Source organism: Telopea speciosissima, chromosome 7, assembly GCF_018873765.1.
Source record: "Telopea speciosissima isolate NSW1024214 ecotype Mountain lineage chromosome 7, Tspe_v1, whole genome shotgun sequence".
Lineage (NCBI taxonomy): Eukaryota > Viridiplantae > Streptophyta > Magnoliopsida > Proteales > Proteaceae > Telopea > Telopea speciosissima.
The window spans coordinates 38,420,670-38,437,322 of NC_057922.1; the positions used below are offsets into that span (position 1 = coordinate 38,420,670).

At 40.5% G+C, this 16,653-nt stretch overlaps 1 protein-coding gene and 1 long non-coding RNA gene across 3 annotated transcripts in view; one reads left to right on the plus strand and one right to left on the minus strand.

Moving 5' to 3' along the window:
- The window catches only part of LOC122669933, a 30,611-nt gene extending 14,136 nt beyond the window's left edge, over positions 1 to 16,475 (plus strand). The window contains exons 3-4 of the long non-coding RNA XR_006334102.1: positions 7,383 to 7,394; positions 16,352 to 16,475. This is a non-coding gene — a long non-coding RNA (uncharacterized LOC122669933). The remainder of the gene's footprint in view (positions 1 to 7,382; positions 7,395 to 16,351) is intronic.
- LOC122669928 (beta-glucosidase 11-like) overlaps positions 1 to 16,653 on the minus strand; it is a 61,294-nt gene that overhangs the window by 24,022 nt on the left and 20,619 nt on the right. Inside the window, exon 14 of one of the 2 annotated variants that reach the window (XM_043866846.1) lies at positions 16,352 to 16,584. The exons of the other annotated variant lie outside the window; for it this stretch is intronic. Coding sequence (XP_043722781.1) covers positions 16,383 to 16,584 — 202 coding nt within the window. The 3' untranslated portion in view covers positions 16,352 to 16,382. Of the gene's footprint in view, positions 1 to 16,351; positions 16,585 to 16,653 lie in introns of those variants that run through there. 2 annotated transcript variants of the gene reach the window in all.

Below are 16,653 nucleotides of genomic sequence, written 5' to 3' on the forward strand. Positions count from 1 at the left end.
CCAAATCCCTCACGGATTCGGGGTATCCATCATTCTTTCTATCTCTCGTGCTTTCCTTTTTTTTCTTTCTTTTTTTTTTTTTTTTTATATTAAATCTCTTATAGATATATAAACCCATGGACAGATTGCCATTCAAGGCGATCCCATTCAATTCCCATAGCCATTAGCCGTGCCCTCTTCTCTTCTTCTTCTTATTTCATCTTTCTTCTTTTGTTTCTTTGTTTTTTGTTTTATTTTTTGGATCTTGGGTTTGGCAAGAAGGAGAGGAGGAGGATCATCATTCCAGCTTCGTCTTCATGCATCGTTGTCGCCATTACTGCCTTTTGTCACCTTCCTCCATGATTGGCTAAGTTCTTTCTATCTTTAGGGTAGATGAACTAATGGTGTTTGTTATTTAAAATTCTGGTTTGTATGCTTGATTGCTTGATGTTGAGACTCCATCCCTATTTGGATGATTTTAATTGATGTATTTAGTAGAAAATTTTTGTTTCTGTGATTCATTATTTTTCATTCAAACAATGGTATTTTGTTCTTATGTGGTTGTACTGATGATGGATTATAGTTGAACGAACTAAGCATGCCAAGGCCTATAAGAGAAGGACGATAGTACTCGTTAAGATAGTCCATACCTAAGAGGAACCCTATACTCTGTGGTATTATTAGACCTGTGGTTATAATAAACCGAAGCATGCAACTGAATTGAATAGCAATCCATTGGGGATTCGAACCCTAAAGATAGTCTTCTCCCATATTTACACAGCGTTGTTAGTTTAGAGTTGTTTCTTTTGTCTTAGTTTAAAATCAGATTTATTGCATTTTAATTTTCATCACTTTCATCTTAGTAATTTAGCCTTCTAGTTCCCCGTAGATCGACCCCTTACTTGCTACTTACTAGATTAGCTTAGGGTTTTATTTTTGACCGGTTAACGACACGATCACTAGGGCACTTGTATTTCATCATCTTGAAATGGGTAATGAACCCTTCTATGGTCTCTCCTGACTCTTGGGTCATCTTACCCAAGTCTGCTATTGTGACCTCAGGTTTAGTTCGATAGAACTGGGTATGGAATAACTCCTCCATCTCTTGCCAACTTTGGACCGAGTTGGCGGGTAGGTTAAAGCACCAGGTGAAGGCCGCCCTGTAAGGGAATTGGGGAACAGCCTGAGCTTTGCCACTTCGATTCCTCCCAGATTTCCACACTGCACCGTGAATTGGGCTATGTGTTCAATGGTGGAGACCTTGTCTTCTCCAGAGAACTTGGTGAATTCTGGGATGTTGGGATTCCTAACAAGGTCCACCATATCAAAGTACTCCGGGTAAGGTTTCTAGTAAATGGGACATGGCATCGTCCTGTAAAAGGGGTTGATGCTTTCTTGAATGATCCTAGTCAACTCCCCTCGGTCAACTGTCACGGGTGGCCCTTGGGCAACGGGGTGCCCTGCCGCATCGAGCAGCCATGGATTACTGTGGTAAGCCTGCCCAGGATGGGGATTCGCGGGAAACTCTGGTCTCTGGTTATACCCAGGGAAGCCCTCTCTAGGACCCAAGCCCATAGGTCGATGTCCTACCACCCCAAGGACCGCGCCTTTGCGTCCTGGGTGTGGATACCCTCCTATAGGGACCGCGTTTGCCCCTGAGGCCGCGGTACTGTGGGACCCTGGATTGGGTCTAATGTTGTTAGCTAGGGTGCCACCCCCAATGGATGACCACTGTAGGCCGGTTGGGATGGGGGCGACAAGCATGTTGGCAGTGCTACCTGCCTGGAGGTTCCCAGCAAGATTGGCGGCGCCAAGCTGAACCGTCGGATACAAAGGATTGGTGAAAGTCATTGCCAAAAGATCGACTCGGGGTCGGTCCCCTATAACAGGGTTCTGGCTCGAGCTTTCGTCGTATGCAGTCTGAGCCAGCTAGAAGCCTCGGGCCGTCTCGAGTCCTCTCCCTTCAGCCATCAGGACGCCTGGTCAGGTAGTACCGCTATGGCCTGTGGCCTTGCCCCTGGCACTACTTGTTGCCGGAGGGCGACCAAGGTCTCGTAGAACTCGTCACATTGGCTTTGCTGACTAGCCACAGACTTGTCTACTGCGGCCATCATATGTCGTAGGTCATCCGAGATAGGCCTAAAAACCTCCACTAATTATTGTATGCTACCGGCCAAAGGGTCAACCGCATCGCGGACCACGACGGCCAGCTGTTGTGAGGAGCCATGGCTAGCATTACTGCTATGTGACCCGCCCGGGTCGTCTTCTGCCTAATTGACGAACTCGGCCGCTGTGAGGTTTTCCATCCCTTCGTCGATCACTATTTCTCTATGAGCACGAGGTCGTTCAGGGCACTTTTTTGTCTGACCATATCAATGGTTGGCTGATGAGGGTCCCACCGGGCGTGCCAAAATGTGTTGGTGAAAAAACTCCCAAACACTCACACGTGGGACACTGCACAAGGTGCGAATAGCGCGGACGTGCCAAGACCTTTGTGCAGGTCCAAACGAGGCTGAAAATAGCCCAATCTGACTCCTTACAAGGCTAGCAGGTTTCCCTCCTGCGTGAGTAGCTCTAAGGTCTTTTGGGTTAAGGCAACCACACTTAGGCACTAAATAACACGGCCTTATGAACGAAATGAACAATTACACCACAAATAAGAATATCAAGACTGAAACAGAAATCATATTAGCTAATCATACCAGATACAAGCATAGGCCTTGCGTGCGCCTCCTTGCAGCCTTTAGCATGCGGCTGTACATTCCCTCAATCTTAAATGCTAACAAAGAAATAAAAGACAAGTACAGAAGTAAAATGAGAAACGCAGGTTTGGTTATCGAGTGTGTGTCCCTTTCTCAGATTTGTCACCTTCCTTATAAAGGATAGGCATTGGCGGTTATCAGCCTAGCAACCGTCCCCTCCCAGGCTCTCCCTTCAAGTCCATATCCCCCAAGCTCCAACCAGGAGTTGCCATGTGGATTGCTACCCACGCCTTTACCCTAACCGCTGCGGTAATGAAGGGTCCCACTACCAGCTCCATCGTCCTCATCCCTCACGGAACGCAGACCTGCGTCTGGCGATCTTTACTCCCTTGGCATGTGGCCTAGCCTGTAATTGCCAGAGCGCAGTTGTGCTGCTGAGCTTTCCCTGGTTAGCGACGATAGCTTGGTTCTGGTTCACTCCTGGCCCATCCTTACTGGAACCAGGTGATTTGGGCCGCAAACAAAACGGAACAAGGGTTAGCAAGTTCGGCAAAGGGAAGCTCGAAGAAGGAGAAGATGAAGACCGAGTAACCCGACCGACCATGTGTTTCGAAAACAATAGGCACTAGGCGCTGCAACAACATGCCTAAGCCCTTAAGTTTTTGCAACTGCTTTCTGCTTTGCTTCTTGCGGAATAGGAGTCCAAAGAAGAAGATGGAAGAGAGAGGTTAAATATGTCATTTCACCTTTTGGTTTGATTTAAAGTAACAATGTTACTTTAGAGGGAGACGGTTGAGTTTTTTCAAAAACCAGGGGTGATCTGTACTTTACCCTTTATATAAACATGGGAGAAGAATCAGTGTAGACACTAATTACAAAATCAGAATGGAATCAGTCGCGGGATGATTCAGATTTAAATCGATCGATTTCATTTATGGGCATATTGATATTAATATCCACCGATACCGATAATATCGATATGATCGATACTAAATCGATACCTAAAATGTTGTTTCAATGGATTCGGTACCGATAATACCAATACAGTCGATACTAAATCAATACCTAAAACCCTGTTTCGATAGATTCAGCTCCTCTTCTTGGAGAACATCGCCCAATGAAGCATCTGACGGTTGGGCTGTGCTGCACATATCCCGGCGTGTGTCCAGTTAGTCACAACAACCGGATGCCTAATTGGGCGATGCCCTCCAAAGAGAGAAGTCAATCCTGTTTCGATTGGACTTTGAGAATGATGCCAAGGACATTTCCAACTATTTGTATAGAAGGAAAATTATTAACACATCTCGATAGTGAGATTCTCTTCACCCATGGTGTGGAGAAACTCCTGTCTCTCCTAATCTTTACAAAGAAAGAAAAACAAAACAAAACAAAAAAAAAAAAAAAAAGATCCAGTTTTCCTCCATCCATAGGGATCCCATTCACTGAGGGGCAGGAGATGATATCGGAAGAGAATTTTGGAACATATCAAAACCCTAAGAAGAGTTTGTAAACCCTAGAATAGTGGGTGAATCATCATCTATGCGTGAGGAAAACTTTGTCTAAAAGAAATAGATTAAAATATAAAATATGATAAGCTAAATGGCATCCGTACAATGAATTGTTCATCGTCGTATTGAAATTTGAAACAACATTATTATTATTATTATTATTTTTCTGTTATTTGGTAATGAAAACCGCACTGCTTAGCAATTGAATACTGCAATTACTAGGAATCTATTGTCAACCCTACAGATCACATCTCAAAGAATATATGAACATCCATGAAAATCAGATCCACATAGGATTAAAAAAAATCCAAATGATGACTAAAATTTTAATTTTTACCATCAAATTGCAAAACATATAAGTATGATAAGCATTGATGAGAATGGAACATAATGATTCATCAATACCTAGAGCTGCAACAGGGTCGGATTGGATCGGGTCTTTTAAAACCCAGTCCTGAGTCCCATTAGTTTGACCCAAGCCTTGTCAGGCCCTAACTCAAGGCCAGAAAAATCCATCCCTGACCCGTTCTCAGGGTCGGGCCGGGTTAGCTGGAAAGAAGAAGAAAGAAAGAAAGAACATGAAGAGAAAAAAAAAGGATAGTGTTGGGCCAGGCTCAGCCCAGGGCCTAAACCCTGGCCCAGCCCGGCCCTGACTCTGGGCCTGAAATTGCCAACCCTGACTAGCACTCATGAGTCATGACTAGGATATCTTAACCCAGGCCCTGTTCGGGATCAGGGCGGGCTTGGGCCGTCATGGCCAAACTTGCACTCCTATCAATACCTATATACTTAGGTCCTACATGTTAGAGCCAAGTTTAGGTATACATTAACCACCACAAAATGGGAGATAAACTAACAAAAAATTATGCGTAAAAAAAAAAAACTTAAAATGGATAATTCCAGTATGTTGTACTGATGGATGAATTGCATCTAAACTTTATTTATGAAATACATATTGTATAGGTATATTCTCCATGTAACTTTACATGATTACATTGAATCATCACAATCTGATATGAACCCTAAATGACAGAAGACGATTATGAAAGCTGACTGTTGCGGATGAAAACCTCCAATGCCCGATTCGCCCACGGATGAGCCTGCAAAAACCAAGTAAGCGCAAGAGAGCTGGTGTGGCTCCGGCCTAGGACTCTCCGACGCTCAAGTCAGGTCTCTGATGCAACAGCTTAACTACGTAGTGAAAAATAAGATGAGCGTTTGAGCTCCATACCTGAGTATTTATAGAATGAGGTGAAGCGGTTGGATGAGTCCTTGTATGGTAAGAGTCCTCTGTTGGTAGGGCTCTTCCACGCGGGGCGGAGTGGAGAGTTATTTTCGGGGTCGGACTCTCATTAAGGTAAGAGTCCTTATTGGAGTGTAACTCCGTATCGCGGTGGGCATGCTGGCGTGGCTCCATGATCCCCGGTGGGCCGTTATTGTTGCTTCTAGGGAGGGCTCGGCCTCGGACAGTCGTGTCCTCGGTGCTCGGCCTTGGGCGATCGAGTCTTTGATGCTCAGCCTCGTGCTCGGCACAATTGGCGTGGGAACTGCCTCCAGGCGTATGTGTGAGGCCGGCCGAACTCGGGTCGGCCGGGTGCTCGGCCTATGGCTGACCTGAGCGGGCTTGGCCCATGGCTCGGTAGGCCTAGTGCTTGGCCCCAGTGCTAGGTCGTGTTCGACCGTGTTGGTGATCAGGGTGATGGCCTTCTCCTTTGGAGGTTGGTTTGATGCCGCACCATTTGGCTCGGCTCGGTCCTCGAACTGGACTGGGGCTTGACTAAGCATTTGTGCTTAGCGACGATTGCCCTTTCGACCGTGCTTGGTGCCCTCGGCTCAGTGCTCGGCGACTGCGATGCTTGCCCCTGGTGTTCGGTTTGGAGTCCCTTGGCTTGGTTTGGCCGGGTCAGTTCGGTCCTCGAGTTTGGCTCTGTTCGGTCGACTCGGTTCGGCACAACACCATAAGTGCTCGGCTCGACCCTCGGGTTCAGCCTCAAACCGTCCATATGTCACTTTTTGTCAGATGGGGATTCTATGACTCATCAATGGCAACCTTCTTATTTGTATTACCATTTTTTCCACTCTATAGAAGGAGGGGAGGATTATGGAGTTGGAGACAAATGAATCCAAACTCCACCATATAACATTTAGCAAAACAAAATTAGGATCAAGATCACAACTATGAAACACAAACTTTTTATATGATTCCAAAGTAAATAAAGGGTGATACAACTATACTAAAGAACCAGTGGTAGGTAGAGGAGGACATTGATTAACCAATAAGTATCTCTACAATCCAGATTCTTTTAGAGAAATCACACGAAAAGGACATATTCCAAGTAGATTCAATCTCTTTTTTTTTTTAATATAAAAATTGCATATATCTTCACCATGCAACCATTTGGAGAGTCTTACTTTAGTTGGAATCCCATTATTCAAAATCCTCAAGAAAAATCATTTTTATACTTAGGATGTTTATTGTTTTCATAAAAACTCCATTGTTGGCTAGCAGTGTCACACAGATAGATGATGAGACTATTCTGACCATTAGATTAAGAGAACATGGTTTTGCTCCAGGGTTTAAAAACCCAGTTTGGGATTTGGATTAGTTTCAGATGATTCCGATCGAAATCAAACTTGGAATCAGTATATTCTAAGCATTTAAGGTTTTTTCGTATATAATTGACAAGCAAAACTGACAGGAATGAATCGAACATGAAAGAATACTTTATGTGGCCATTCGGCCATTCCCAGATGTCTTTGAGGTCTGTAGAGAGACAGCCAAGACTATATGCTAAAGGATATTCTAATTTCCTCAAGGAAAAAAAAAAAAGGTCAAGGGTAAAGGATCCTAACAGAGGTTGTACCTCATCCTTCAAAATAGCTTGATATGTATTTTTTCGGATTTTTTAGTTTAAAATATGGGAAGATGTACACATTGCCCCCTATATTGACATCATACATGTCTATTGGGGAAAAAAGTTTTGATAATTGATAGTTTCGATTCATATACAAAAGGTCCATATCATTAAATGTTAAGAGATAAGCGAGAATCTATTAGGAGACACGAGTTTTTTTTCTTCTATTCCTTGATAGGTAAGTCACAAGGAGAGTTGAACTCAAGACTTTTCAATTATGTGGAGTAACTCCAGAGGATTTATATCTCCTCCAAAGTCAATGAAAAGCGATTTTTGAGAAAAGCAAAAATGTGATTTTGAAATGGACTATAGGATCAACTCTGGCCACGTGGCAACCATCCGAAGGAATATTGGAGGGTGTCAGAATTGAAAGACATAAAAATCCTGAGTACAACTATCCATGGGGCTTACCTATAAAAAACAAAACCTTAAATTATATTTATTGTTTATGTAGTAAAGGTCACAATTTCAAAATTAAATTAAATTGAACCGTTTAAACAGGAATGTTTTTTTCTCTTTTTTGATGAAGAGAACAAGCTGATCCTATTATACTAAGGAGATATACATGGTTTTTGGCTTGCGCATAAGTAGCTAGTTTCAGCACAATGGCCAAACAAAAGTTGTCCTTGAACATAGCATAAGTGACGTCAGGAGCCCTAATAATTGAGATATACATGGTTTATAGTTTAGGGTTATTTTCAAATGTCCCCTTGAAAATGGCCAAATTGACAGTTATCCCCCTAAACTTTCACTAATTTTACATGTACCTCTGCTTTCCAAACTAAGTACCAATCTAGTCCCTCCTGTTAGTCAGAGATGTTATGTTATAACGGATCCTTGTTTTTGAAAATTTATGGACCATTCTACCCCCTTGATAGGGTAGAATGACCATAATGCCCCTTTAAAAAAAAAACAAAAAACAAAAAATATCTGCAACTCATCTTCCCCAAATCGATTGGGGAAAGATGAGTTGTAGGCTATAGATAGAAGGTCTGTCCATTAGAACAGCAAGCCCAGCTTTATCTCGACAAGGGAGCAACTTCAACCAGGGAGTTAGGTTCTCAGTAAAAACAACCTCCCATGGCAGAGCACCATATCTAAAGGTACCCAAGAATGGTCGAAATCTCCAATGTGGAGAAGCATAAGCAGTAGATGATTCCAAGCCCAAAAGCAAATACATCTTCCATTTCCGAAACCCCATCGCCGACCCTCTCTCAAAACCCATCTCTGCTAAAACCGCCATCATCTCCACTAACCCCTATTTCTCCTTTCATCCCTATTCTTTTCTCTGTATTTTTTTATCATTTTCATTCTAAAAACCCTCATCCCACCATCATCGATTCTCCTCTCCATTTCTTTTCACTTCTAATCTAACCCACATCCTTGTCTAAACAAAACCCCAATCTGAATTCTAGCCATGACCACACCCATCCTCAACTAATTTATCATTTCTGATCCCATCATGTCTTTGATTTCCTTTTCCATTTTCCCTCCCAATAACCATCGGATCCCTATTTATTTTCTTTTATTCCCATTTTTCCAAACCCAACACAGAATCAGAATCCATTGGTTGCCATCATTTTTTTTCAAGCTCTCTAGAATCCATTGTCCATTGTGGTGCAAAGACATGTGGAGTAGAAAAAATAGAAGAAGAGGAAACCCGGGCGGAGAAGAAGGAGATGGGGAGGAAATTGTGCGGACATAGAAGTTAATCGAAGCACAAAAGAGATCCAAGAAGGTATGGGTCAGATTTTTTCAGGTTGAATCGATCTGATCTTGGGGACATCGAAGACAGCCCACAACTCAACTCCGAGAGGTTTCACATTTGCACTCGATACAGGATCAAATCCACCCCATTGTTCGTAGTTCCAGCGACCTTGCGTGAATGACAATTCCATCTCACGAATCCGGAATTTTTTAACCTAATCAAAGCAACATAAAATCCCATTAGTTATTACTCTTTGAATTTGAACTATAGTTTTGAAGACGGTAACAATTAACAAACCCTAGGTTCTGAACAAAAATAAAGCTGATCAGAGAGTCAAAAGCAAAAGCTAGAAACACAAATACAAATGGGTTAAAACCTAAAGCAAATGGAAGAGGGAAAGGAAAGAGAGTGAATCAGGATCGGTTCCATGGTGTTCCCTACAAGGATACTTGCAACTTATCGATTTGGGGAAGATGAGTTGCAGGTTTTTTGTTTTTTTTTTGAAGGGGGCATTTTTGTCCCCCTGAAGGGGCACTTTGGTCATTCTACCCTATCAAGGGGTAGAATGATCCATAAATTTTCAAAAACTAGGATCCGTTATAACATAACATCTCTGACTAACGGGAGGGACTAGATTGGTACTTAGTTTAGCAAACAGAGGTGCACGTGGAATTAGTGAAAGTTTAAGGGGGCAATTGTAAATTTGACCATTTTCAGGGGGCATTTGGAAATAACCCTTTAGTTTAAACAGGAATTGATATATCATTATTATTCGATTAAACTAAATAAAACTAATAATTGAACCCGATTAATCCAATTAAAAGCCATTAACAGAAAAAAAAAAAACCAACAAAAAATGGAAACTAAAACAATAATAAACCATACCGGGTGAACTTGAAATTGATTACTTTAGATATTTCCCTCTTTTATAATTGGTACTTATATGTATTTTTATCTGCTTCATTTCCCACACGTTCTAGTTTCCCAAGTTCCTCTAATAGAGGGGGTGGATCCCAACCCGACAGGGGCAGGGTGGTCATTTTTAATCCCCCTCTATTTGAGGAACTTGGGGAAATTGACCTACCCAGAAAATGGAGTAGATAATCCGTACTTATATACCGGGTGATTTCCGTTTATGGCCACAACCTCCCTTATCCGATCTTCTACCAAAAACACGTTTTATCGGATTGATTGAACCAACGGATTTGGATTGGAATTGGCCAAAATGGATCCTGACTCCAGCTATTTCAAAGCGTCTTATTCTAGTGTTTTTGGGACATCTTGGCCAATTCTGATTTGAATCAGCAAGGACAATTCGACTCCAATTCCGAGTTTATGTAGTGGTTTTAGGAAAAACTACTACATAATCTTGATTTAATTTGCTAATCAAACAATGTTGGAGGATAATAAATGAGCCTTGGCCCTCTAGCTTCAGATAACTTGAAGCAAGAGACTTTAGAAACACCTCATTAACATCCTTAGCCTCTGGAGATGGAGAAGCCTTTTCCATGTTAAATTCAAATCAATGTTTATGACCACAAACACAAACTAGAGACCCGGGTATTGGATGGTTACTAAGAATCTAAGATCACATTGATTAATCTCGGCGATCTCACCATTTGAAAATCACTTTTGTTTTGTCCATTGTCTAGATCGGTCGTCATTCAACTAAAGTTATTTCCAATTATCAAAAGAACAAATTCATTAAGGTTGTGTTTGGTATGCATTCTAGGTTGATTTTGCTTTCTTAGATGATAAAAATCACTATTTTTATCATCCGAGAATGTAAAATCGCAAAATCGACTTAAAATACATTCCGCATGGACACCAAACACAACATAAGTTTCAGAGTCATTACCCTTTTCATATGCTATGGAAACAAATTTAAAAGGGAAAATATCATCCCCTCCCCTCTAAGTTTGCCTAATATTAATTCAGTACCCAAGTTTTGAAAAATATCTATCACCTCCCTTACTTTATAAAAATTATATCAAACCGTAAGACCATTAACTGATGACTTGGATAGGTCTAATTTATCTAAAACCCCAAATTACCCTTAAATTATTTTAATTTCAATTTTACCCTTCCAATCCCAAAATCAATCATATTCTTCTCCCGTTTGCTCTTCTTCTTCTTCCGCCAGCACCACCATCATCGCCACCATCACCCTCTGCAACTCCTTTCCCCACCATTCCTCTACAACGCACCACCATTCCTCCACAACGCCCAAAGCAGGTTGCAGTAGCTGCAACACCCATCTTCCCATGGACAATACACAGGAACAGGATCGTTTGAGAGTATCTTCTCCAGCAAGACAGTGAAGAAAAAGAAGAGCGAGAAAGAGGTTCAAACAGAAAGTTGGTTTAGAATTGACATTTTTTCTTCTTATATCTTCCCAAATTTTCTCATTTGGACCAAATCACAGGCTACAGTTTCTTCGTAATCATGTTCTTCGGCCATGGATTCCATTAAACCCATTTCACTCAATCCAAACCCATCAACACTCATGTCTAGGGTTGGATTCAAGTCGTTTAGGAGAAAACTAAAATCCCCAAATCGATTGCACAACCTCTCCATCGAACCGACCTTCCTCTCTTCTTCTGAAAACTGAGAGCAAGACCATGGCGCAGAGGAGCCGAATCCCTCCATCGCTCCCTTCTTCTCTGCTTCGACTGAACTGATCGGAAATGGCGCACACCTGGCTATTTTCCCTCAAACCACAAACAAATATATTTTAACGAGCCAGACACAATTACATGAATCAAGCACCGAATGGGTTGTAACAGGAAAAGCGAAGAGAACTAAAAAACTGAACCTACGACATAGCACCGGCGAGTACACCTGGGTGATAGAGCTGCTGATGCTGTAGCAACGCGTGCTGCATAAGAGGTTGTTGTTGCTGTAGCAACGCTTGCTGCGACTGCTTCAATCTCTGTTGCATTTTCCAAAATCTCTTCATAGGGTCAAAAACAGGGGAGATTTATTTTTGTAGAATTCAATGGGAGCAAACGAAGAATTAACAACTCCTACCAAACCCAAAAGAGAGAGAGGAAAACAAAGGCAGACGGACGAAAAATATAAGGGAAGCAAAGATTTTCACGGATCCCTTCAGAGACCTCCATTGCAAGGGATTTCAAAATAAAAAAATTGAGAAGAAAAAGAAGCCCTAAAAATCAGGGTTTGCCCTTAATGGAACATCTCTGTTTCAATTTGATCCACTTTCATAACCCAATAGACAATTCTTTCGATCCCGAATTTCATCACTGGAATGTTTCTTAGATCTGGGTTTTACTCGTTTAATCTTCTCGTTATGGGAAATCTTATTGTTAAATGGAATATGAAGTAGTTGCATGTTTATGGAATGGTGGGTCTGTGGGAAGACATTTGGACAAAAGCTTAGGATGATAAAAACTAAAAAAAGGGTGGCTGGTGGTGCTGGCGGAAGAAGAAGAGAAGGAAGAAACGCAGAGACAGAGAGGAGAAAAATGGGTTTCGGGGAAAAAGATGCAAGAGGGGTTATTGGAATGAAAGGGTAAATAAAATTGGAATTAAATTATAAAGGGTAATTTGGGGTTTTAAAAAATTTAGACATGCCCAATAGATATTAAAAAGGGTAATTTTATCTTTACATAGGTTTTTTTAACACCGTTACATACGTAGGGTACGGTTGATATAATCTTGGGAAAATATCATCCCCCTCTCTTTTAAGTTTGCCTAATATCAATTTAGTACCCAAGTTTTGAAAAATATCTTCCCCCTCCCCTACTTTATAAAGTTACTATCAACCGTACGTCCGTACCCAAACCGTTAAAAACTACCATTAATGGATGACGTGGACAAATCCGATTTATCTAAAACCCCAAATTACCTTTAATTTATTTTAATTCCATTTTTACCCCTCCAATCCCAAAATTCCCTTTTTGTAGGATTCAGATCTTCTACGGCTTAAGATGTAGCAGCATCCTGTCCTCTCTTGTGAGAGTGACACATGGCCTAAAGAAGATCTAACGGACCTTAATTAAAATCTTACAAAAGTTGAGTTGAAATATGGTTTCATGAGATAAACCGTAAACCAAGACAAAATGGACCGCTCACCAAACCGACCAAACCAGAATCTGGACCTGCACTTCTTGTCTTCTTCGTTTCACACACTGAACTATCCAATGTTTCTTCCTCTCACACACTAAACCATCCATCTCTCTGCTACTGTCCATACCTAACTCCTTCGTCCCTGAAATGGCGTCCAACCAGTCGAATGCCCTCATCGCCACCACTGCCGCCTCCGATCCTCTTCCACCGCCACCACCACCACGGGGCAAAAGTAGGAAATTGATATAAGAATTTGGAAAACCCAACCCTAGTTCGTATGTATAACAGACAACTTGCTCCTCCTTTCCTTCCTCATTCATTCCTTTAAAGCCCTAAAACCCTGTGGCGTCTCTTACGAACACAAATCTTCTGTGCGTGTGTGTGCTTATGTGTGAGGAAGAAAGTGATGCACCGATGCTGATTATCTTCTAACATATTTTTTATGAATCGATCCAATACATGTTTCCCTCAAAATTTTCCTTTACTTCCTCTATTCTTGTTTATAGGTAATGTTCTGTTTTCAGTAATGTTGATACGTTGGCGATGAGGAGCTGAAGTTGGGGAGCAAAGTGAAGAGGTTGTTGGCGGTGACAGAGAAGAAGGAGTTGGTTATGTCGTGGTTGGGATACGATGAGAAATTGGTTAAAGGTTTTGGTCGATAGACCTGCAGAAGATGGAAGAAAGGATAAAAAACCGGGATGGGAAGAGAAAGTGGGAGAATTGATTTCAATAGAATAAAAAAGAAGAAATAGAATGGGATGTGATAACGGCTGGAAAATAGAAGAAGAATATGGAAAATGGGAGAGGGTTCGGTGGGGTTTATGTGGGATTTTTTAGAAAAATAAATTAGAAAAATAAAGGAGAAAGCGGGTAGGTGGTAGTGGAATCAAAATGGGTTTCAAGAAATAGGAAACAGAGGTGGGTTGCAGAGGTTTCAGGTTCGACTATATGGAAATGGGGAATAGAAAGAAGGAATGAAGAATAAATATGAAATGGATGGAAATGGGTTTCAGTGGGGTTTCGGTTTTCGCCTCATCTTTTTTATGAATCGATTCAATACATCTTTCCCTCAAATTTTCCTTACGCTCCCACCTGCTCCATTTGGGCTCTACATTTTCTTATTCAATCCCCATGGTTTAAAAGTTAAAAACTTCGAATTGATGTGATTCCTTTATCAACCCTTAGAATTTGATCCAGAATCGAAATCTGGATCAGTCAGCGTGATTCCAATATGATCACGATCGATGAGAAATTGGTTGGAACATGTCTCAACCCTAGTTTCAGCATAAGGATCAGTCGAGTTGCTGGCGGAGGAAGAAGAAGAAGAAACACAAAGGAAAAGAGAGTGGCCAATAGTATACTAATCAGTAGGCATTAGGGACGCAAGGGAGAAGAGGAAGAGCATAAAGGAATTGAAAGCTACGAACAGAACAGATCTGAGAATAGCTTCGAACTCTGAAGAAGAGAGATGGATGGTTCAGTGTGTGAGCGGAAGAAGACGAGAGGTGCAGGTCCAAATTCTGGTTTGGTCGGTTTGGTGAGTGGTCCGTTTTGTTTTGGTTATTCATTCTTTGTAATTCAATAAAAGGGTAATATAGTCTTTTCACAAGCAAGACAGAAAGACAAATGCTTTCAATAGATATTAAAAAGGGTAATTTTCTTCTTACACATATTTTTTTAACAGTATTACATACTTAGGGTACGGTTGATAATAGTAACTTTATAAAATAGGGGAGGGGGAAGATATTTTTCAAAACTTGGGTATTGGATTGATATTAGGCAAACTTAGAGGAGAAGGGGATGATATTTTCCCTATAATCTTTATAAAGTAGGGGAGGGGTAGATATTTTTCAAAACTTAGGTACTGAATTGATATTAGGCAAACTTAGAGGGGAGGGGGTTGATATTTTCTCAATTTAAAACCCTAAGTTTGAAGTGTTCTTTATGGAGATAGTTGTACCCTAAGTCGGTGAAAAATAAATAACTTTACTTTTAGTCCTTTTAATCTAACACATTTCTTTTAATGAGGTTAAAATCTTTTCATTTCATATGTGTGCTTAAAAAAACGTACAAGACAATAACAACTCTTACATATGGCATAACAGTAAGTGACTTTCAACTTATTTTGAAAACTCATTTTAATTTGACCTAAAAACATTTTAGAAATAAGTCAATGGACAATCAACCACTTTGGTTTCACCTTAAATATTATACCACTCCAATTGAGAAACATCTCCCCAAAAATATCTCTATGTCATCTAGATATCCTTTTTGTGAACACTACTAAGAGGATGGATTAATGGTAGCTACACAAAAAAGATTGCCCATTGTCTTATTTCTAGAATATTTTATATCATGTCCTTTGTCTAAGAGATTAAGGGTTGCAGGACCACTGAGCTTGAGAACCAAACAAATATTTGCAATATGTCCCCAATAACTGCATATTTCCTATGACAAACAAGTAATTATTTGATTTTCAGGAACGTTTTACAAAAAGATTTCGATAAATAATATCGATAAATGGGATTTGGAGCACTATGATTTAGGTATAAAAAGTCCTTTAGAAAATGAACATCCATGTCCAACTTATCAAAGAAAACTTTATATTTTTTCTACTCAAAAAAAAAAAAAAAAAAAAAACTTTATATTTTGGAGCATATATGTTGGGTGAAACAATTTGCAGGGAATTGAAGACCTTAGAGTAGAGTAAATGAACCACTACAATTATTATTAATGGTAGCTACTTAAGGTTTAAAAACCAGGAATCGAGATCTGGATTGATCCTGTTGGGTGAATCAATAAGAACCAACCCAAATATGCCCTAACCCTAGTTTTTGGAAGGAGATCAGCCAAGTTGGATCACCAGAATTGTGCCGATCCAATCCTGGTTTTTTAAACCCTGTAGATACAAGAGCGGGTCAGAGTACAATTATCAGTAATTATTCTGACATAATTGTGTTTATATATATGATTGTGGATCAGCACCAGGAGCAGCTGAATCAGAAGCCCAAGCTTGGAATAAGAAAGGTTTAAGAGACTGAAGCTCTGATATCCAAACAGAGACTCAACAGTGGGTGAATTGGATCAAAACCCAGGAAGGAACAACTGAACATGGACTTTTAGATCTAAGAAATCTGTTGAAAAATTCAAGTTTATTCTATTATTAAGATTTCAGGGGATGTTAATATTGGTGCAAATCTTTTAGCTAGACATAGTTGTAATGATACTATTAGAGGTAGGTTGAATAATTGTGAGTTGCTGCAACTACTCTATGTACTTGAGGACTATCGATACATCAATCACCTTTCTAATAAAAAACCTTGTAGTTACTGTACTGTTTGCAAAGAACATAAAAAGATTTCCAGGACATTGAGCATTTCATTGAGTATACAAAATGAATCTCACCACATCTTACAATGAAAACAAGGTTTTAAATTACTCAGCCTCAAGAAACTAAGATAAGGGTAGAGTGCAGAGTTCTTTAATAATGCCATAGGTACTGGTTGATCCTTCTTCCCTTGAGAAAGCTGGAGTACCAGTGTGCAGAGAACCTAGCATATCTCTTCAAATCCGGGTTATCGAAATCTACGTAATAGAGGCCAAAGGTGGATCTGGGACCAGCAAATAATTCAAACAGATCCATGAAGGACCAAACGAAATACCCTTTGACATTTGACTCATTTCTGTCATTTAACATAAAAAAAATAACATTAACTGTAACTATAAACAAAAACCCCTACTCTGAATATAAT